This window comes from Oryx dammah, unplaced genomic scaffold (genome assembly GCF_014754425.2).
Source record: "Oryx dammah isolate SB20612 unplaced genomic scaffold, SCBI_Odam_1.1 HiC_scaffold_14, whole genome shotgun sequence".
Lineage (NCBI taxonomy): Eukaryota > Metazoa > Chordata > Mammalia > Artiodactyla > Bovidae > Oryx > Oryx dammah.
This window is the reverse complement of record NW_024070198.1, coordinates 13,873,325-13,894,273: the sequence shown is the minus strand read 5'-3', so window position 1 is coordinate 13,894,273 and position 20,949 is coordinate 13,873,325. Positions and strand designations below refer to the sequence as shown.

The following is a 20,949-nucleotide window of genomic DNA, read 5'->3' as shown; positions in this document are numbered from 1 at the left end:
ACTTTCTGGTTCCTTCTGGTTCACTAAGGGGTCAGCTGAGGACTTGGCGGCAACTTCTCTGGCTCACCTATCATGTTTAACTGCCCCCAGCCTGTCCAAAGGTGGGCAGCAGGTTACAGTGTGTTGTTAGGGAAAAAGGAGGCTCTTGGTTTAGATTTAAGCACTCTTGGGAACTTTTGTGTTGCAAAGATCCAGAGCGTCCTTAGGCCAACCTAGGGATCACTATGAAAGGATAAAAGGCCAAGAGCTACATGGTGGCCACAGGCCAGAGACTGGAGCAGGGGGTAAGGGATGGGGTGGAGGAGAGCACTGGCTGAGTGGTCTAGTCTCCGGCCTCAGTCTCCTTGTAATGAAGGAGGTTGAAGCAGTAAACCAGGGCGTCCCTGCAGTCAGCTGTCATCTTGGAGATAATCTGTAGCTCAGTTCCCTGGGGCTATGCTCAAGAGAGGTTCCAGCAGCCTGGGCCCCAGGCTGTCCAGTTCCTAGCCCCTCTCCGGGTATATGAAGGGCAGGCCCTTCCGGGGAGGGGGTACTTTCTTGAGTCTCTGCCACCTCCATCCCACTTTCCCACCAAGGAGCAGCTGCCCAGCTAAGCTGCAGCCTTCTCACTCAACTACTGCCAGGAAACGATTTCTCGGCCTTCCTGTTTTGGGTACAAATACCCCAAACTTCTCTGATTATGTCTCAACCTCCCATGAAAATAATCCAGCCTTAGAATCCTCTCGGTGTACCTATTCTCCCCTCTATAAATGGAGAGATTATATGCGTTCTTGAACTAGGAATTTTTCTTTTAAGAAATCGCCAGTAGAATCCGGCTCTGTTGATCCTGTTTGGAGCCCTGAAAGCGCCCGCAATTCTGGGTTTCTGCCGAGACAGGCAGAGTGGCCAGGGCGCACCTAGCGGAGGCCAGCTGCCTGAGGGCCTTCCGTTGGGCGCCTTCTCGGTGTCTTCCTATGGCCCAAAGCCGGGCCAGAGATGCGCTCCTGGCGTCTCCGCTTCCTCGCGACAGTTGCAGGTCCTCCCCCATTCGACGGCCCAACCGACCCCACCTCCCCACGACCCATGCCTCCTCCCTCCTCCCCAGCTTGAATCCTAGGGGAAATGTTCCCACCATCCCTGCTTTGAAATCCTGGGAAGGGCATAAGAGACTTGGGCCACCACCTAACCTCCCTAAGAGGGCGAAGTACTGGAGGCACCGTCCCACCAGCCAGGACGCTTCTCCAAGTGCGGTGGCGGTGGTTCATGAGTCTCCTCCCTCAGAGTCGGACACTGAGCTGATGAATGGGAGCGCGCCGAACTCGGCACTGGAGAACGGCAGATGGGCGGCGCCGCAAGATCGCCGCAGCCGCTGGCTAAGCCAGGTTCCACAGCGCAGCGGGTCAGAGGCGTTGCCCATCCTGCGCCGCCGGAGACGCAAGAGGGTGGAAAAAGAGCCGCAGCCCGTCCACCGGGTGCACGATGGGCACGGTCTGCATGGCGGGGAAGGCGGGCGTGGCCAGTTCCCAGCGCGCCGTGCGCACCAGCTCCACCGCGAGCAGCTGGAGCACGGTCTGCGCCAGCTCCTGGCCAAGACAGCTGCGCGCACCGCCGCCGAACGGGATGTAATGAAAGCGGCCGGCGGCGCCCCGCGCATCGTCGCCCGCAGTGCCGAAGCGCTCTGGGTCGAAGCCCTCCGGCGGGCTGCGGTACACTGCGGCCGTCTCGTGCGTGTCTCGGATGCTGTACATCACGTTCCACCCCTTGGGGATCTGGTAGCCCTGCGGAGAGGAGACCCGCCTGACCACCAGACACCCGGAAACCCAGCCCTAACCGATCCTTCACCCGCGGTTCATCAAACAGGCTTCCAAACCCGCAGGGACGAGCGTCTTAACCGGAAGCTAGGAGACCGCTTTGCATTCCCGTCTGTTTCAGCTCCTTCTCTGGTGAGCTGTGTGACGTTGGCTACATCATCTCTGAGTCTCAGTTTCTTAAGTGATTAAGTGAGAACAAAAATGCCCACTTTGTTGTGAGGATTCAAATAACGGGTCTGACATATGTACTAGTGGTCAGTGAGTGTGCTCTGTTATTGTTCACTGTTTTGTCGGTTTTCTTCTCACATTAGGAGACCTAAATTCGAGTCCTGCATGCAGCTGCCTGTGTCAGAGCAATGCAAACGACAGCTCCTTTACGGTCATCTCAAATTTTCAGCTCTTTACACTCAACTGAAAACTGCCTCTCTGTACTCACTAGCCATGAGCTGTACATAACCTTCAGATCTAGTAGCCACACTCTGAGAAGGTGCATGTGAGGAATAAATTGTTGGAAGGAAGCTTAAAATGATGAAGGCAGCTTTCATGTTCCCTCAGCTCACCTCTTTTTCAACTATTTCAACTATTCCACTTTTGAGAGGTCTTCCAGCCCCGACTATCCGGCTTCCTCGCTTGAACAGGCTTCAGGAGAGCCTTGCTTTCAACAGGCAAATAGAAAATCTTGGCATCATCAAGGTGTGCCCTCTCCTCTCTAGGACTCCGTTTTCCCATCTGGAACCTGAAGAATGGCTAAGACCCCTGCCCCTATTCACTCTGGTGGTCCAGTGCTCTCCTACCTTGATTTCCCTAAGTCTGGCACCCAGGCCTGCTCAATGATGTCTGAACTCCAAAATTCAGCATCCCAGACACTGCTAAACACCTCACTAATCCACCCACCCTTTGTCTGGACCATGCCGTCTTGGTGATGTGTGGTCCCCATCTTAACCTTTCACTGCTCCAGTTCAAATGCCAGTTCCCAAAATGTTTTGGTATCATTCAGCCAGAGGTCACTCTCTTTCACACCAGTTGGTGATGAAGTTGCTGGCTCTGGCCACCTTTCTCTCCACAACAGTGCCTCAAGGGCAGAATCTCTTTCTCTTGTTCAGTTGCTAAGTCGTGTCCGACTCTTTGCCACCCTGTGGACTGCAGCATGCTAGACTTCCCTGTCCTTCACTATCTCCAGGAGTTTGCTCAAATTCATGTCCTTTGAGTCCGTAATGCCATCCAGTCATCTCCTCCTCTCAAACTCTGGCATTCAATGGGGACACTGGCTGTTTAAGGCAGAGCGGAGAAGGTGCCCACTCTGCCTGGAGCTGCCCAAGGATGGGGCTGGGGGTGGTGGTGGTGGGGGGTGGTGCAGTGGCAAACACCCTCAGTTTGGCAGTGTTAGCATTCCCCTCCCCTCCCCTTCCAGTTAAAGCTCGAAGGGACCAAGGCAGCTTCCCTCCAGAGAGCAAACTGAGGCCCAGAGTGAGAAGGGAATTACCCAAGGTCATACAGAGAGAAAGCCGGGCCTAAACCTTAACTTTCTTGCCCAGCTCACGCCAACCTGATCACTACCCATATTTTAATAATCCCGCTTTCCTGGAACCTGGCCTCAGCCAGAACCCTGGACAGGTAGCAATGATTGGTCCCTTTATCTTGTGAGAGAGCCAGAGAAATGGGGTACAGAACAGAGTGGGCAGCTCTTTGTGCCCTACCCAGCCTCACTGGCTGAAAGGGGTGTGCTGGCCAGAGAAAAGGATGATTTTATTCTAAAACTGGCCTCTAATTGAGTTGACTACCCAGACCGCAGTCAAAATCTCCGCAGGTGGCGCTAGTGGTAAAGAACCCATCTGCCAATGCAGGAGACGCGAGACGTGGGTTCCATCCCTGGGTTGGGAAGATCCCCTGGAGGAGGAAATGCAACCCATTCTACTATTCTTGCCTGGAGAATTCTATGAACAGAGGAGCCTGGAGGGCTACAGTCCATGGGATCACAGAGTCGGACACGATTGAAGCAGTTTAGCACATAGCCCGGGGTTCCTAACCTTGCTTTGCGTCCTCAACCGTGGTTTCCGGGAAACGTGATAGGATTCAGCCCATTTTCCAGGAGGCCCGGAGAAAGGAAAAGGAGACAGCGCGGTCCTAACCCCTACCCCACCTCCCACCGGCCGGCCGCAAGGCGGGGAGGGCGGGCGGCGCACTTACGTCGAGCTCGAAGGTGCGCAGGGCTGTCCGATAGCCCCCGGACACCGGCGGCAGGAGGCGCAGCACCTCCTTGACCACGCAGCCTACGTAGCGCAGGTGGCCCAGCGCTGCCAGGCTGAGGTCGGGCTCGCAACCGCAGTCGGGCGGGGGCCCAGCGCCGCCGCCCGAGGCTGCCGGCGCGCAGCCGCAGGCGCGCCCCAACCCCTGTGCCGCCAGCTCCTGCTGGATCTTGGCGATGGCTGCGGGGTGCTGCAAGAGTAGCAAGACGAGGGACGTGCTGGCACTGGCCGTGGTGAAGAAGGCGGCGAAGAGGAGCTCCACAGCTGATTCCTGCAAGACAGCCCAGGGGTGCTGTCTCCATTAGCCGGTTCCCGAGCTGTGGTGCAGGGGGCCCCACATTTGCCATTGCGCACAGACCAGAGTGCAGAGTGCTCGGAGACACGGCTACCTGCGCGGGTCCACGAGTGGATTGAATCCCAAGTCCACTTGAGGAAACCACAGATAGCCTTGGGAGGTTTCCATAAATAATGCCAGAACTTTTTTGATGTAGTGTTCTTAGTGCTTTAAGTGAATTAATTCATTGGATTCTCACCCGCATTGTGTGTGGCAGTTTCTGCCCGTTTTACTGAGGCTCTGAGAGGTGCCCAAGGTCCCTACGGTCACCAAGCGCAGTAGTCGGGCCAGGAGTCCAGCACTCTTAACTACGCAGTGTTGCCGACAATGCAGCTGGCCATCCTGACCGTGACTGCTGTGGAATTGACCAAGGCACCTGCAGCAGCAGAAGCAGCAGCCTGGCACCAAAGTGAGCACCGTGGTCCTCCTCCGGCTTAGTGGTGGTCCCAGTGAGTGACTACACCACTTCCCCATCTGCACTGTATGGAGGCTTCATCATCCAGGCCCCAGCCTTCACTGCCTGCCTGTGCCCTCCCAACTCCTGGTATGGTGTCTTCCTTCCTGGCAGCAGCAGGTGTGTGTTTACACACTGATGTGGACCCCTCCTCTCCAGCAGAGGCTATGTTTGCTCATTGTATAGAGTCTGGCACTGAATAGGTAGAATCTGCTTGTGGAATGAATGAGCTGATCTAAGGCTAACTACCTGTTCTGGAGAAGATGGGGAGCAGGGACAGAGACCCTGGGGCTCCAGGGTCCTTCCTGACCAGCCAGAACTGAAGATTTCTGGCTAGTGGGTCCCTTCCTGAGAACCTGGACTGTGTTGTCATGCCCTCCCCAGCTCTGCCAAGGCAGAGGGAATGTCCACTTCTTTCTGTACCACTCCCAGCCTAGAACTATTCCTATCTGCCGGCTCCCCCACGACTCACCAGCGCCCTGCTCATCTACTTCTAACCCCTTGACTCTTCCAGACTTCACAACCACCCAGAAGTCAGGAAAGAGATTGTTAGTCCCATTTTCAGAGAAGACACTCAGGCTCAGTGGCTCGATAGTGGCAAACTGAGTGCCAGAGAAAGGATGGCGGTTGCTTATGGAAGGGATGAAGTGTTTCCATTTCTAACTCCCCTGCCTGCCACCCCCAACCTCTACATTTCTTTTTGGGTTCTCAAGCAGGTGGGCCCAGGGGTCATTCCAAAGCTTCCCTCCTTACTTCCACTGCATGTGTTCTATGCATACATGGGGGAGAGGGGTGGCAGTTTCTAATTCTCCAGTAGATTCTCAGTGGCAAAACAGACCAGTACCCGAGGTACCAGGTGCCAAGCTGGCTCATGGATGCGTAGATTTGGGGAGGAAAGGGGACACTTCAAGGAATTGTGGAATTTGACGCTGAACCCTTAGGGTTTGTAGAGAAAAGGGGTGAAGACAGTGTCATAGGCAGGCAGACAGCAGAGGTGAAAGCATGAAGTGACAGGGACGTGGGGAAGAGGAGAGCTGTTTGGGGCTGGAAGCTGTAAGGGAGGACCTAGGATTCATGCCTTCACTTGGCCCAAAGCCACAGAGGTAGGGGGTGCAGCTGAGCCAGGTCTGGACCCAGGTCTCCTCTTTCCCTCACCCTGAGGAGTGTCTGTGGCTCCAAGTGGGGCCAAACAGGATGTTGCTCCATTGTTCCAGGGATTCAGCCTGTGTGTAGAGACCTGCTATACATGCAAAAGAGGGGAGGAGGAATCCCGCCACATACCTTCAGTTCCTGCACTGAGAGCTCCCGGCCCAGTTCCCTAGTGCTGTGGATGATCCCATCGAGGGCATCGCCTGGTTCCACAGCAGCCTTGTTCTCAAGAAGCTTCTGTGCAATGGCCTCCTCCAGGTGCCGATGCAGCTGGTCCCGGGCCCGGATGCCCTGATGTGTGAGGAGAGAAGGGAGTTGGCGTAGGAAGGCAGAGGGGGCTAGCCCTGGACACCTAACCTCCCCCTGCACCCCCCACATCTTCCCAGTGCTGGTGCGGCTCTGCTGAAAGCCAGCATTAACAGATTCCTAACTTAGCTCCACACTGTAGAAGGGACTCAATAAAGGCTCAGGAATTTGTCCTTTACCCTCATACACCATTCTCTCTTGATGATCACAAGCCCCTCTTTGGAGCAAGGTAAACAGTTTACTGTCCTCCTAAGGGGAGGATGCTGAGGCTCAGAGAGGTCAAGCAATGGTCCAGGGTCACGCAGCTTCAAGTGTCTGTGCTTGGCAGAGAACTCAGCCTGGGAGTTAGCCCACTGCCCTTGCCCTGCATGCAGGGGCAGTGGGCACCAGTGCAGAGAGGAAGGGACACCTTGATGTACTCAGGAAAGCTCTGGCTTAAGGGACACTACTGGAAGTTCTAAACATTAATTAGCCTTTGTAAAGGGGTAGGCAAGAGGGCTGGGGTGGTCCCCCAGAGTTCAGGGAGCAAACACAGTGAGAAAGCATCTGCCAGGGGAAGCATTTTGAGCACATCGGCTTCTTGTCGGGGGAGACCGGGACGGGGTGGGGAGGTGTCAAATCTTGCCTCTGCCCCTACTAGCTGTGTGATCTTGGGCAAGTCATTTAACCTCTTGGAGCTTCAGTTTCTTCATCAATTAAATGAGAATAATATTTTACAACCGAGAGGATTAAATCAGAAAAATGTACCCTAGGCAATCGGTCCATATATCAGGTCCCTTTACACATAACTATTATTTTTAATTGGGTGAATGAAAACCAGGACATTGGCACAGTAAGAAGCCCCAGATCAGTTGCTCTCTAAGTCCGGCCCATTGCTCTGAAGTTTGAAGAGGCCATGGTTCTCTAATCCGGAAACTAGCGGGCCTGGGGCCGCGGGCGGTGAGCCGACACCCACCCCTCTCCAACCCCGGCTGGCGCCGGCCTGGGCCGGGGGCGTGTCTGCGGCCCTTGTGCTCCCATCCGTTGCCCAGCCACGGGGCTTCCAAAGAGGCGCTGCAGGCCGAGCCTGGAGGCGCCGCTCTGGGGAGGGGCCGGGGCGACTGGCTGGGCTCCTGCCACAGAGACCCAACGTCGGGAAACCCGCGGCTGCTGGGGCTGGAGCTCGTCCCGCCAGGCGTGGTCCAGAGAGGGTGTGTGGCCCGCCCCAGCTCACACAGCGAGTCAGGACAGAGACCAGCCCCACCGCCCACCGCCACCATGCCGCCTCCCCACACTGGGCAAAACCTCCGTGTCCCAGCAGAGGTGATGCCTATGGCGCACCAAGGGAGCCTCAAAGGGAAGGTCTGGGGTGGGCGGGGCGGCAGTACCTTGCGCAGGCCGCTGAAAGGCACATCGAGGGGCAGGGAGAAGAGGTTCTCCACGAACTGCTCGAAGGTCCGGGCCAGCTCAGAGCACTGCGCCTCGTCTAGCCGTAGCCCCAGCAGGATGCGCGCGGCCATGCGGAAGGTGAGCGCTTTAGCGGCCTCATAGACAGCGACCGGCCCGCGAGCCGCGCACCAGGAGCGCACCTCCCGCCGCAGCGCCCCCTGCAGGCGAGGCACGTAGCGCTCCAGTGCCGCACGGCTGAACGCTCGAGCCAGGATCTGAGGGGAACACACAGGGTCAGACCTGGCAGCCGTCCGGTTTCCTCCGCTCCACGACTCCAGCGGAGCCAAGAGGCCAATTTCGGCCCCTTTTTCCTCTTCTAAGCGACCCAGACACAAATGTGTTGGGTTTTGCTCTCGCCATTCCCTCTAGTTCTTGTCTGATGTACACAGCGCCTCCTCTCCATCCAGGCTCCAGGGGCCACCTACTCCAGGAAGTCGTCCCTAACACTGTTTGAATTTCCATCGGCTCTGGCATCAGAGTCGCAGAAGATCGAGGATGAAAGGATCTTTAAGTCCCAGTCCTGGCCTTATAAGTCGAACCCGGAGAAGGTAAGGGACTACCAACCCAATGCCACCCACTTGTCAGGAGTCCTGGTCAGGTTCACAGTGTATCCCTAACACCTCGCCCCGGCCTGGCCCACGGCAGCCGCTCAGAAAGCCGCGGGTCCGACCTCCCGACGGCCGCTTCTGTTTTGGGCTCACCTTGCGCCGCTGCCGGTGCGACTCTCCAACCGCGCCGAGCAGTGTGTGCGAGCCCAGAAGGATGTGCGCACTCTGCGGCCACTGGCTACGCACAAGGCGGTGCTCGCCCAGCAGGACTGTGCGCACGTTCTCCGCGCCGCTCACGCGGATCACTGGCCTGCCCAGCAGGTGCGTCTTGAACACCGTCCCGTAGCGCTCCCTGCGGGAGCTGTGGAAGCGCGAGCCCTGCGAGCCAGGAGCGAGGAGGGATGGGGCCGCTGGGCCTCGGCTGCGAAACAAGCCCAGACATCCCAACTGCCTCTTGATAAAAATCTCCTGCTCCAGGCTGGCATCTTATTCTTTACAAAACGGTCTCCAAGGGGCCTCGCGACTGACTACCCTACGGGGATGTACATGCTCCCGTTCCCACTGGTGAGATGAGGAAACAAAGGCTTAGAATGGGGACCTGAGTGCCAGAGCTCGGGGCTGAGACGCGCCCCTGACTCCCGATTCAATGGTGGCAGGACATAGGGCTCTAGAACCCCTCTGTTCATCCCTGCGTGGCTTCGGGTCTTAGGTTGTGCTGGAGAGAACGCCAGTGACACACGGTCCCTTCGAGGGAGAAGCTGGGTAGAGGGGAGGGCTGTATATGCTCCCTGGAGTCCTGGGCGACAGGAAGAGAATGGATACGAGCCCTGGGAACTTTGAGAAGCAGTGGGGGGACAGAGAAGAAGAAGGTGCGGAAACGACGGACTGCTCACCTGAACTAACCAGTGCAGCGTTTCCCCGAAGAAGGGCCAGCCCATGGAGCCTTTGGGCAGGGGCAGGGCAGAGGCTCGGTCCCGACTCAGCGTCCAGCGGAGCGTCCAGAGGTGCTGCGCCAGGCTGAGTAGCAGGCCCGCGCCCAGGAGCGCGGTGCCCACCGCCCCCAGCACGGACAGGCAGCTCAGCCCCCAGGGTAACATGGCGAGCCTGCGGGGGCCGGGCCACTCCAAGCGGAGGAAGCGCCGGAGCTGCGGCGCGCAGTGCTCACCTGTTCTGTCCGGAAAGGGCCCGGGGGCTTGGGGACCAGAACTAAGATTTACCAGAGGCTTCGCTCTACAAGCAGAGGGGCAGCGGAGGATCGCAGTGACCACGCGCCCTTAGGGAACGTGCCTTCATAGAGACCGGCGAGCTCAGGATTTTTTCCTGAGTCCGATGGCTCCCGGGCCAAAATGCCACCTCCTTGCGAGGGTGCGGGCTGCCTCAGGACCACTCGCGCCGAGCACCTCCCACCTCCCTGGGTCAGCACTCCTTCGATAGAAGAAGCGAGGGAGGGCAAAGAGAGGAGCAACTCACCAGTTTGCCAACCAGGGCTGCGCTCACCAGGGTTGTGTAGACCCCCGCCCACCTCTCTCTTCTCCAGCCTTTTAACCCTTCTCGGCCTACCCAGGCAACATTTATATAGATACTGGATTGCTCCCGATCCACACGACGTGACGCGCCTCTGCATATTTAAGGCGCTCCACGCAGGGTAATGATTGGAGGCGGTGGGCAGCGGCGCGCTCTCCAGGGGGCTGGTGTGGGGAGTGGCAGCAGCTGCTGCGCTACCGCTCAGCCGTGCAGTGCCGGACGCGGATCCTCGGGCGGGGCCTGCGGTTTCGCGCCAAGAACTTCCCGACTCCAAGCAGGAGCTCGGCGAGTGGACTGACCTAGCGCAGGGAGCTAACGGGGGCTCTCTCTAACTTCAGTGCCTGTTCCCAAGGTTCCCACGGCACTTCAAGGTTAAAAGGGATAGGGGTTCTCCCCTTTGCTCTGCTTTTATTTCAGGGAAATTGCGGTCTTCGATCCTACAAAGGATGGCCCGGTTTGCGATTCTTCGACATCCCCTCCCCTTCGAGGTCTCCGGGCCACCACCTCCAGAACCCTTCAAAAGGGGATAGTGTCACTGCTGCCCAAAGCTTCACGGAGACCCCACCCCCAACCCCACGAGGAGCAGACATCCCCGGGCGCTTTTCGGGTCTCGAGGACCAAATTCACCGATCCCTCCCCCTTCGTATCCTTCCGTCCCATCAGGCTACGTAGTTGATTTTCGGGCTTTTGTGGGGCCCTAAATGCCCAGGACTCGGGCGTCCTAGTCACTACGGCTCAACCCGAGGGGTGTGCGTGTTGCGGGGCGGGGTGGTGGTGGGGATTGCCGGGTGCTTGTTTGCCTGAGAAAAGTAAACTCCTCAAGACCATCGCCGCTGAGAACCCACAGTGTCTGCTCCAAACAGTGAAAAGGCGGTGTCTCTGAATCCGGGACGCCTCAGCCCAAGCCGGGGAAACGTCCCAAGTGCCCTGGAGGGCTGGGTAAGGCACTCGAGGGCCACCGCTTTCCAGTCCTAAAAGACAACTAGCAGCTCGCCGTCTACTAGTAACTTCCAGAATGTATTGTATTGTACCTAGAAGTAACCATGTTTTCCATATAATATTTTTAAAAACGTCAAATACTTTAGGATTAGAGACGGTCAAGAGAATAAATGCTTGTTTTCTTCGTTTTGGCGATACTCCCATTCCAGTAACTAAATAACAGCCTTTCTGAAGAAAGCAATTGTTTTAAATCAGGAAACTCTAAACAGATGCAACAGCAATGAATTTTCAGCAACTTGCTCAACCTTTTTAATATTTAATCACAAAATCAAGAAATGCACATATAATTCTTTACACTTATTTTACAGAGTCAAATATAATCTTCTTACAGGCATAAATTCTGAAAATGCAAAAGGATTATTCAGCATAAATACAATGAAGACAAAGTAAGAATCAGATTGATATTACCATTTGGACCACAGTAATTTACACAGAGTAAAATGTACATTCGTTTTAGGTTTTCCAGAGTTCATTTTGGTTTGGCTTGTTTCTGCAGTAAGGATCCAGCACTGAGGTCTTCGCCTTGAAGAAAGTAACCTGACCCCTGTGGTAACTTCTCTGTGCAGGAGTATGTCTCTCCTAGCACAAGTGGCACCTGAAGTGGTCAGCCCCACTTAGTTTCTGTCCTCCTAACTTGAACCAAACCAAACCAAATAAATGGGGTCAGCTACAAACAGTATAGTTAGAAATATTAACCCTGCTGAACAGAAAAACACTGCATCTTCAGAAAATTCAAATACCTTTTCTTCATATTCAGATTAAATTAAACCACCCCAGGAGAACAAGTAATTCACATTCTTATTGGGTTAAATTAAGTTCAATTTCAGGTTCCTTTAAATATTTAATTTCCTCCCTCAGAATCAGCAGAATTAGACAATTTAGTCTACTTAAATACTAGTGAGGTGCAAATTAAAGCTACAAGTCAGAAAATGTCAGGGAAATGTCATACATGATTGCATTCCAAAACCAGATACTGGGAAGAAAAGAAAACAACCAGAACGATCGATGAAGTCTAAATAGAAAAAACACCTATAGAGGCGTAAGTTCTTCTAATGTATTTACACAATCAGTTACATGTACAATTTTTGACCCGATTTATATATTACAGTTTTGCCTTTTTTCCCTAGAAGTGAAAAAAATTAATGTCACATTTTCCATATATAAAATAGTATTCAATTATTTAAAAATCCATACAAATGATATTTATAATTCTTGTTTCTAAGCTCTCATCAGTGTCTTTTCTCTAATGTATTTTTTAATTCTGCAAACAATTTTCTGTATCATGACCAGTGCCCGTTAGAGATCAATGTTGAGTCATGGATTTGGTGTCACTGAGTGCAAATGATGTGAAGGCTATGCGTGTTGGGACATACCATTCACCAAACTTTTCAGCTGTTTCACAACTGTCTCTATCAACTTCTGTTTGTCTCGATCATTCTTCCTGAATTGAGCAAATATATTGTTCTTTTTGCTAGTATCCTTCATCCTAGGAATATATGTGAATGAAGAAGCTTAATAAAAGGAATTTAAAAGTTATACTGTAACAACTAAAATATCCTGGCATGCTCTGTGTTATCTCACACTAAATCTATGCTTGAAAAATATACTTCAAAGAAAATAGGTATTACTAATAGAGTTACAGAGATAGCAACCACAGAAAATATTGGCAGCTTTATTTTGCATTCTGTATGAAATGGTGTTTTTGCATTAGTATATAAATCTAAAAGCATGTTTTCTTACATGATACTATTTTCTAATATCATTCTATAAAGTATACTAAAATACACACCCTCTACGGACTCTGAAAATCACCCTCATAGCAAGACAAGGTGAAAGGAAAAACAATAGAAAATTTAAAGCAGTAATTTTTTTTGCCTCAGTGGTGTTTCATGGCACTGTAAAACAATTTATTTAAAACAGTTCCTTGAATCCTTCTCAAATCAAATACACCACAGATAGTTTGAAATGTGGGAAAATAAGACACACTTTCAATGCAAAAATTGAAATTTTTAATAGTGATATCTGAAATATGATACAGAGAAAATAAAACATGCTGCATAATGAGAAGGAAAAGAAACACCAACACTTGTTTTTTGGACAAGATGTGCCAGTAAGTGTTCTGTTACTTCAGATTTTATAATATTTTTTCAAAAGGCATACTTCTCTACTTGTAAGGAATCCAAGCCCATCATGGTAGGCTTTAGATAGCACTGATGGCAAACTCATTCTAGTCCCTTTCTAAAGCTAATTAAGCCAGATACTGAGGACACAATAGGAAAAATTTTTAGTTCATATCAACACAAACAAATCTCATAAAAATCTATACCAATACTGAAGGCAAGAAAGAAGGAGGCTTATATTTTGGTCATTAAAATGAACTGAACTTTTAAGCTCCATGTAGACATTTCTCTTTTGATTAAAAATCTCCAGTTCTTCAATTATCACTGAATTACCAGCTGTTAAAATGATATGCGAAGCTTTCAGAGTATACTCACTTCTCCAAAAGAGTAAGGGCTGTGTTTGGATTCACCCGAAGGTACTTAGACGCTGGCTGGCCATAATCAGCTAGATAAGTAGACCAGTCCCAAACCATAAACAGGTCGAGGAGCTGAGGAAGATGGGAAAAATGTTAAAGCAATTTTTGACTATTTATCCACAGCTAATACATAAAGCATATGCTAATCTTGATCCATTTGAATATAACCTGCTTCTCAGATGGAACAGAATAACCAATCTTATTTTTAAAACTTCATTAACTACATTTTATAACCAATGTAGTGTATAGTATCTTTTCACTTTTGAAATAACTACAATTGTCAGGGGTTGCCTTTCTAATAAAGTACTTCATTGCATTTTCAAATAATTGTAAAATAATGAAAACACTTTTATATAAATACATTAACACTTGTTCTGAGGTATAGAGATTTAATCTTTACACATTATTTGGTTCATACTCAGATTTAATTTGTAAAGGTTGCTGCTAACTGAAGAATTTAAATTGAACCTTTTTTTTTTAAGAGGTTAAGTATGTTTACCTTTCAAAGAAGTCGTTTACACCTAGACTTTCCCAAAGTAATTTAAACCAAAAAGCTCAGATAATCTCAATGAAGTGCATTAAACAACCTCTGCTGGATTCTCCCTGGTGATAGATCCTCAGTAGTGTTATGAAATGAGGTCTTCAGGACTCAGCTTGTTAACTCTAGGCAATCATTTTGTAAAAACAAACAACAACAAAAAGGAAACCCTCTTGTTTTCCATAGTGTTTTAAAATTGACTATTTGCTTTATAATCTCCAGTTAGAATTGTTGTCAAATATAGAAGTAATCTTTTAAAAGCAATGCCATGCCTAAACCAAAGCACCAAACTCCTTATCCAACTTTAAAACCCTAATCCCCTTTAAGCCATTTAAGACCAACTTCCTATCCCCATCTGAACTGTTTCAGAAAGCTAAATGCTTTACTTACTACCTTCCTTCAGTTTTTACATTATTCTTTCTTTTTGTTTTAGCTCACTTTACAAGTAAGGGGTGTACTGGTTTTGCTTTCAAATGAAGTATTTGTATTTACTCACAGAATACATGAGCCAATCCACTGACTCTAAGAGAAAACTTCTGGGGTGGTTAAAAACTAGAGAAAAGTTACTAGCTCTTCCTTAGGAAGACAATGGATTTGTTTGACTCTTCCCCTCTCTACTAATTAGAGACTTTCTTGTACAAAGAAGAAAATTCTATAATGAAAATGTTTGCTATTAATATGAAAAGCCAGGCTATTTTTTCTTTCAGACAACATTCTAGGCCATACCAAACGTTAAGACACTGGTACAGAAACTGCACTGAGACAATGTTAAAAGAATACACTGAAAAAGAAAAGGGAAGTACTCCAAGTTCTGTGTAATTTTTTACTCTTGCTAAAGCAAGACTTCCCCCTTCTATCACAAGGAGGAATAGTTACTTTCTACACTCTGCAAGGAAAATATAAATTAATATAACTTCTCTAGAATGTGAGTTTGCATTATGTATTTAAGAACCTTATTAAAAAATGGCCATTCCCTTTGACTCTGTAATCCTACTTCTAGGAATCTAACTTCAGTGAATAATAAAGGTAGATATAATTTTATCAACAAATATATTAATCTCAAAAATGTTATTTGTGTTATCAAAAATTGAAGAGGAAAAAAAACACTGAAAACAGGTTAAATCTCAATGTTAACAGAAGGCTTAAATAGTGAGATATATCTATCTATGTATAGAGTGGTTATTCAAATCAATGCTTACACAGAATTTTAAATAACTTGGGAAGAAGCTTATGATAAACATTACTAATAAAAATCACGTAAAAACCCATCAAAAGAGACTGGAATAAAATTTGAGAAAATGTTAAGAATAGCTGTAATTTGTATGGTGGGATTATGGGTAACAGTGATTGTCTTTATTTTCATAAGGTTTACATACATACTTTATTTTCCCCCAATAAATACCAATAATGAATCCCCTCACACAGTTGTTAAAAGCCTCATTTTGAAGGAGTCCTCTTTCAGGTATGCATTTGTGTTTGCTCAAGTGTGTGTGGGCATGCGCACAGTCAGCAGAAAGTGACCACTTAATGTACTGGCTGCAAATTCCCTTTCTTTCCGAAAAGCAACAGCAACATGACCTTTGGGATTTGGAAGAGGAAAAGGCCTTAAAATAAGGGCTGATCTACCCCCAGGTGAGAAAGGAGGAGCCCATTTAATGAATTTAAAACCTACACCAACTCCAACTGTGAGTACAGAAGTAGTTCTTTTACAGCACAAAAACAGACTTTCCTAGATAAAGAAATACTATGCCCTTTTCTCACAAGGTCGGACACTCATATGCAAAGTTCTTATCACTAGAAATTTCTTTAGAAATTACAGGAACCACAAAATTTAACCTAACTGCTCGTCTGTTGTTGTTCAGTCACTAAGTTGTGTCTGATTCTGCTACCCCATGGGCTGCAGTGAGCAGGTTTCCCTGTCCACCAGAGCCTGCTCAAACTCAAGTCCACTGAGTCAGTGATGCCATCCAACCAACTCATCCTCTGTCGTCCCCTTCTCCTCCTGCCTACAACCTTTGCCAGCATCAGGGTCTTTTCCAATGAGTCGGCTCTTGACATCAGGGGCTTGATACAGAGGATAGATTTCCTCATTAGAAGGCATTGGGTCTAATGTTAATTCAGGTAAATGAACTTTGAGAAAAAAGCACTGCTTTTTCTGAATGGACTATGGGTGTCCCTCCATCCATAACAATTATAAAGTCCTTTTTCACTTTTTAAAGTACAGTTCCTTTGAGATGAAAGATGTAATACAAAACTAGGGCATTATTCTTGGGTCCTGCCTAACACTATGCCAGGCCAGGTTCATGGACTGAGTCCATTTCTACAAGCTGCTACCTGTGCCTATTTTGACCAAGAAGCAGGATCCCAGGTTTCTGGGATGGTTTTAAAACATGACTGCTCTGGAGCCAGAGTGTGACAGGAAGGGATGAGGAAACTGGAGTGGTGCCACTGACTTCTTCACTCCACACGAGTCACTGCTTTGGGAACGCCTCTCATATTCGTTGTGGTTTCACAGGATGTACTCTGTCCTTAAGGAAAACTTCACTTCTCTGTCTCAAGTTTTGCTTCCTTCAGATAGCAGTACGCAAATAATACGTCTGTTATTAATCACAAAAAATCTCCCTCAGTCTTGTAAATAAACTGAGACATGGGCTCAACAGGTGAATTTATTAGTTAACACATGTAACTGAAATTCAAAGATGTAGATCAAACAGGAACAAAAACAAAAATCTCCCCTAGATTATCCACAAGCAGTTTTACAATTACTTATTAAAGGATAAAGTCAGGCCCATTATAACAAAAATTGGTATTAGGTTCTAAAAATGGGTTTGTTCCAATAGTCAAGTAAAGTAATTCCATCTTAAATCCTTTGGGGAAGTAAGCAAAGTATGGATCATACAAAAATGAATAGCAAAATAACGTGTCTCAGTTCTATTTCATCATGATTTATAAGATTACCTAAAATTAGTAACCTAACCTTTTTTTTTTTAACCAAGGATTCAAAAACACCCTTCATAACTAATCTGATAGCATAAGGTGGATTTATGCCAACTTTTTAAAATGAGTTGTACGTTTCATTTCCTCAGTGATTCCTACCTATGTCCAGCAAACAAAAAGATTCGGCTTAAGAAAAGAAATGGTTGCATGGGTGGTCCATTTATATGCTCAAAATAGTTGAGAATCGCTTCAGAATCACTGGAGAGTTAGTCTGTGTCAAAGCATTTAGCCCGCTGACAGCTTCCCATCCTAAACTGCACTCCAAATCTACACCCAAGAAACTCGGGGTCTCAGACCTGTTGAGATCACTTTGTGCAAAGGACACAATGAGTCTAGGCCAACTTAAAACCATTCTATGGCGCTCTTGAAGGGACTTTTTGCCTTTGTAAAAGTGAACCCAGAGTGCTAGGTCATTTTTTCCTTGAATCTGGTTTAGCTTTCTTTGTTTTGGGTCTTTGGGTTTTGCTTTTGAAGCACCTCAGGGGCAGTGACCCAAGGCAGAAGATAAATAAAGTTAAGCCAACCTCAAGAGAAAAGCAATTGGGGATACCAGGTTTGCTTTTGTAAATGTGAACAGTGATCTGGGGGCTCAGGGTCAACCTTAGTCCCCCAAATTCCCCTTTCCAAACACTAAACCCACCTGGGACCTCAAAGTTGCTTTGCAGATTCCAAAAGTAAACCAGGAGATCATTTTCCCTCTGCTTCCAAAAAAACAAAGCCAGAGCAAGGGTTCCTAGAGTGCTTCAGAGACTTAAACGATAACAAAAATCCTAAACCAGCATGTAGCTTTAAGGAAGAAATATCAGTAATTAGGCACTGGGGATTCAAGAAAAATGGGTCATATTAAATTGGCCACAATTGGGGAGAGGGAATACAAGTGCTTTTTCTAAATAGAAGTTGAAATCAAATGATGAGCTCCATATGGTTTTTAAAGCACTTGGCTTTTACCCCTTTCCAGCTATCTGAAAACACATTTGGAAAATTCCACATGCCGCGCAGAAAAGAATTTTCAGTAGCAGATAGAGGGGGCTTGGGCAAAAACTAAAGAAGCAGTGTTGAGCTTCTATCCACTTCATTTTTTTGCCTCCAGGTGTTCACTGCCCTCGTGCTGCCTTTTGACTCTCTGATACACCTGACCCCTAACCCATGCCTGCCCTCTTCAAATAGTCCATCTGCCAAACCCACTCTCAGCCAGCCTTTCCACTCCTAACTACGTGAGGATCAGGAGCAAGGTCTCAGCACATTGTGGCTTAAAGGCATTCTTCTCTTCAAGTCACTTAACTCCAGTGAACTGCACACAGCAGAAGCAGAATGTTCCTAAAGTATTTCTGATGATAAGCCAAGTAGTAGTCCTAGATAACTACTAGGTTGGTTTGGAATTTGGGGAAAAAAGAGGCAAAAGGAATTTACATCATCAGATTTATACACATCTGTATTTACTTTATCTTGAATTTCTTGGTTACTACCATGGCTAAAAGACCATGCAGATACATATATGTGTTTGATTTTATGTGGTCTATTTCTTTATTAAGATTAATTTTATCAAGTAATACATGGTTAATAATCAAATGGGCCACATCATAAAACCAAAAGTCCACTATCCTACACTTTCCATTCTCAGACGCAGTCATGTTAACTCCTTCTAATACTGGTGATTACCTCAAGATTTCTAAATATACCTATTTTTCTTGTTTTTATTTATCATCATATAGTTAGCATGTATGAGGATTTATCTTACTTATACTACCTTCCTATTTTTGATAGTTATAATAATTTTTCTCTATTTTTGCTTTTATAATTTTAGTATAATTAAACTCCTGTTTCTTCTTGCATCACCTTAAAATTTTTTTTTAACAGTTTTGAGATATATTTCATACATGGTCCAATTTATCCTGAGTACATTCATGGAATTCTCCAACCACCTCAATCAATTTGAGAACATTTTTATCACCCCATACATACCCATTAGCAGTCAGTCTCCAAAGTGGAGTCACATAACATATGTTTTTTGTGCATCCAGTTTCTTTTACTTAACATAATATTTTAAGGTTTATCCATGTTGTAGCAGGTATCAGTAATTCATTCCTCTTTACTGCCAAATAACATTCTGTTATATGGCTATACTACATTTGCTTATCCATTTATCAGTGACTGAACATTTGGGTTATTCCCATTCAGGAGCTATTATAAGTAATACTGCTATGAACACGTTTTTGGGTGGACATGCGTTTTACTCCTGGGTGTATCTTGGAGTAGAACTGGTTACAGAAACTTTTAAGAGGATCTTTTGACTTTCCGTTTAGTAATGTAAGAATATTACCACCTTATATAGTTGAGTTTTAAATAATTCTTTGGGCAACTGGGGTTTAAAATATTTATATTATATATTTAAACTCACATAACAAAAGATATTTAACTGAAGTTTCCTAAAAAGTTCTTTATGAATCCAGACAGATATTAGTAAATTATTATGAAGAAATTTTTTGGACTTTCCTGGCAGTCCAGGAGTTAAGGCTTTGTGCCTCCACTGCAGGGAGCATGAGTGCTACCCCTGGTTGGGGAACTAAGATCTTGCATGACATGAGGCACAGCCCCCTCCCCCTAAATAACTTTTTTATCTTCTACTTCTAAAATACAAAAAACCTAGTAACTAGCCAAATAGAAAAGAACATTTCAGATATTTTGCTCAAGTAGAGTGTCATTTTGATTTGCATGCTACTTTCACATACATATGTGGCTTGTTTTTCTTTATGAGTACCTTGTTCGGTTGCCTCATGTTGTGAGGTGAGTCACACACTCAGTGCTAGCACTTACCTAATTACCCCAACCAGAAATCTGCATTCACTCTGCTTTGAATCTTCTCTCTCACAACTCCTGCACCTTATTTATTGCCAAATTATGTCAACTTAAAGTCTTAAATATTTTTTTCCTAAATATTTCTTGAATTCACTTGCTATCTACTTTCCACCACTGCTATTACTACTGTCCTAGATTTAGATATCACATTCTGTCCCCTGGGGCCTTTGGTCTTGCCTGTTCCCTCTGTCTGCTCCCCAGGATCCATCAACCTCCACACTGCTGCCAGAGAGAAGCAGCTGAAATACATATCTGATCATATCATTCACTTACCTAAAACTTTCAATGACTTCCCGGCTCCTACAAGATAAAAGTTCCAGTTCCTTAACATGACATGCAAAGTGATCTTTTGGCTTCCTCTCCTGCCTTGGAATTTAAGCTCCTAAACAAGTATTCAGAGTTCTCTTAAAAACCATGATGATCCCCCATGAAACTGTCATTTTCTTCTCTGAGTCCCTTTCTCCTCCTTCTGGACCCAGGGAACTCTCACTTATTCCATACAATTTAGGTCTGGATTCACTTCTCTCAGGAAGCCTCCCCAGACCACGGTGGGTTGGCTGCTCTCTTTCGCGTGTCCTCACATTCCCCTTCACAAAATCTCTATCACACTGTTTTTCACGCTATGCTGATATCACAGGTACTATGTCTGTCTACCCACTGAAGAATCAAATATCAATAATTCCTTCTGTAGTCTGGATGATGCATGGCTAACGCAGCCCAACTTTTTCTTATACGCCAGTAGTGAAGCCTTTTCTCCTTTCTATTAATGTACTTTGTAAGTGCCTCAAAGCTGGTGACTTGTTTTGCTTAACATCTGTACCTTCACATTTGGCCCAGTACCTGGCATATAGCAGGAACCAAGCAAATGTTACCTTCTGACACAGAGTTTATGTCTAGGCAGAGCCCACATCATATTTACTAATAAGATAGCTATGTTATCATTTACTTTACTATTTACAATCTGAATTTTTAGTAATGCTTTATATTATTCTGAAAGCCAGATAGTCTCTTTGATTTAATCTGTGATATAGAATATAGTAAAATATTTCATAACCAAAGTTCTGCTCCTGAGATTACCTTTGTAATCAGTGATGTCACAATCAAACATGGTAAATAAACATTCCTGGGTCATACCTTTAATTTTCTATCCGGATTCATTACATCATCTGCCACACTTATATAACAGAGAGTTATGTAATGACTTTACCAATGAAGCTCAGACTTCCAATACTAAAGAAATCAAA

General features: G+C 47.1%; 2 protein-coding genes across 8 annotated transcripts in view; both read right to left on the bottom strand.

Annotated features, from left to right (window-relative positions):
• Positions 1-1,379: 1,379 nt before the first annotated feature.
• LOC120873489 (cytochrome P450 26C1) lies at positions 1,380-9,352 on the bottom strand. Its single transcript, XM_040254157.1, has 6 exons — positions 9,149-9,352; positions 8,409-8,633; positions 7,647-7,922; positions 6,106-6,264; positions 3,978-4,307; positions 1,380-1,757 (listed from the first exon to the last, which is right to left on the bottom strand). The coding sequence occupies exons 1-6, from the start codon at positions 9,350-9,352 to the stop codon at positions 1,380-1,382; spliced, it is 1,572 nt and encodes a 523-aa protein (XP_040110091.1).
• Positions 9,353-11,002: 1,650 nt separating this feature from the next.
• EXOC6 (exocyst complex component 6) overlaps positions 11,003-20,949 on the bottom strand; it is a 195,064-nt gene continuing 185,117 nt past the window's right edge. For 2 of the 7 annotated variants that reach the window (XM_040254533.1, XM_040254534.1), the window contains exons 21-22: positions 13,274-13,386; positions 11,010-12,264 (exon numbers count right to left, since the gene is read on the bottom strand). In XM_040254533.1, coding sequence (XP_040110467.1) covers positions 12,132-12,264; positions 13,274-13,386 — 246 coding nt within the window. In that variant the 3' untranslated portion in view covers positions 11,010-12,131. Of the gene's footprint in view, positions 12,265-13,273; positions 13,387-20,949 lie in introns of those variants that run through there. The other 5 variants (XR_005723511.1, XR_005723512.1, XM_040254531.1 and 2 more) reach the window with 4 other exon arrangements.

Coding starts and splice junctions, on each gene's coding strand:
- LOC120873489 (XM_040254157.1), bottom strand. CDS start 9,352: ATGTTACCCTGGGGGCTGAGCTGCCTGTCCGTGCTGGGGGCGGTGGGC. Junction 6,265..7,646: donor CTTTCAGCGGCCTGCGCAAG/GTACTGCCGCCC, acceptor CTCACACATCAG/GGCATCCGGGCCCGGGACCA. Junction 1,758..3,977: donor TGCGCACCTTCGAGCTCGAC/GTAAGTGCGCCG, acceptor TCCTCTCCGCAG/GGCTACCAGATCCCCAAGGG.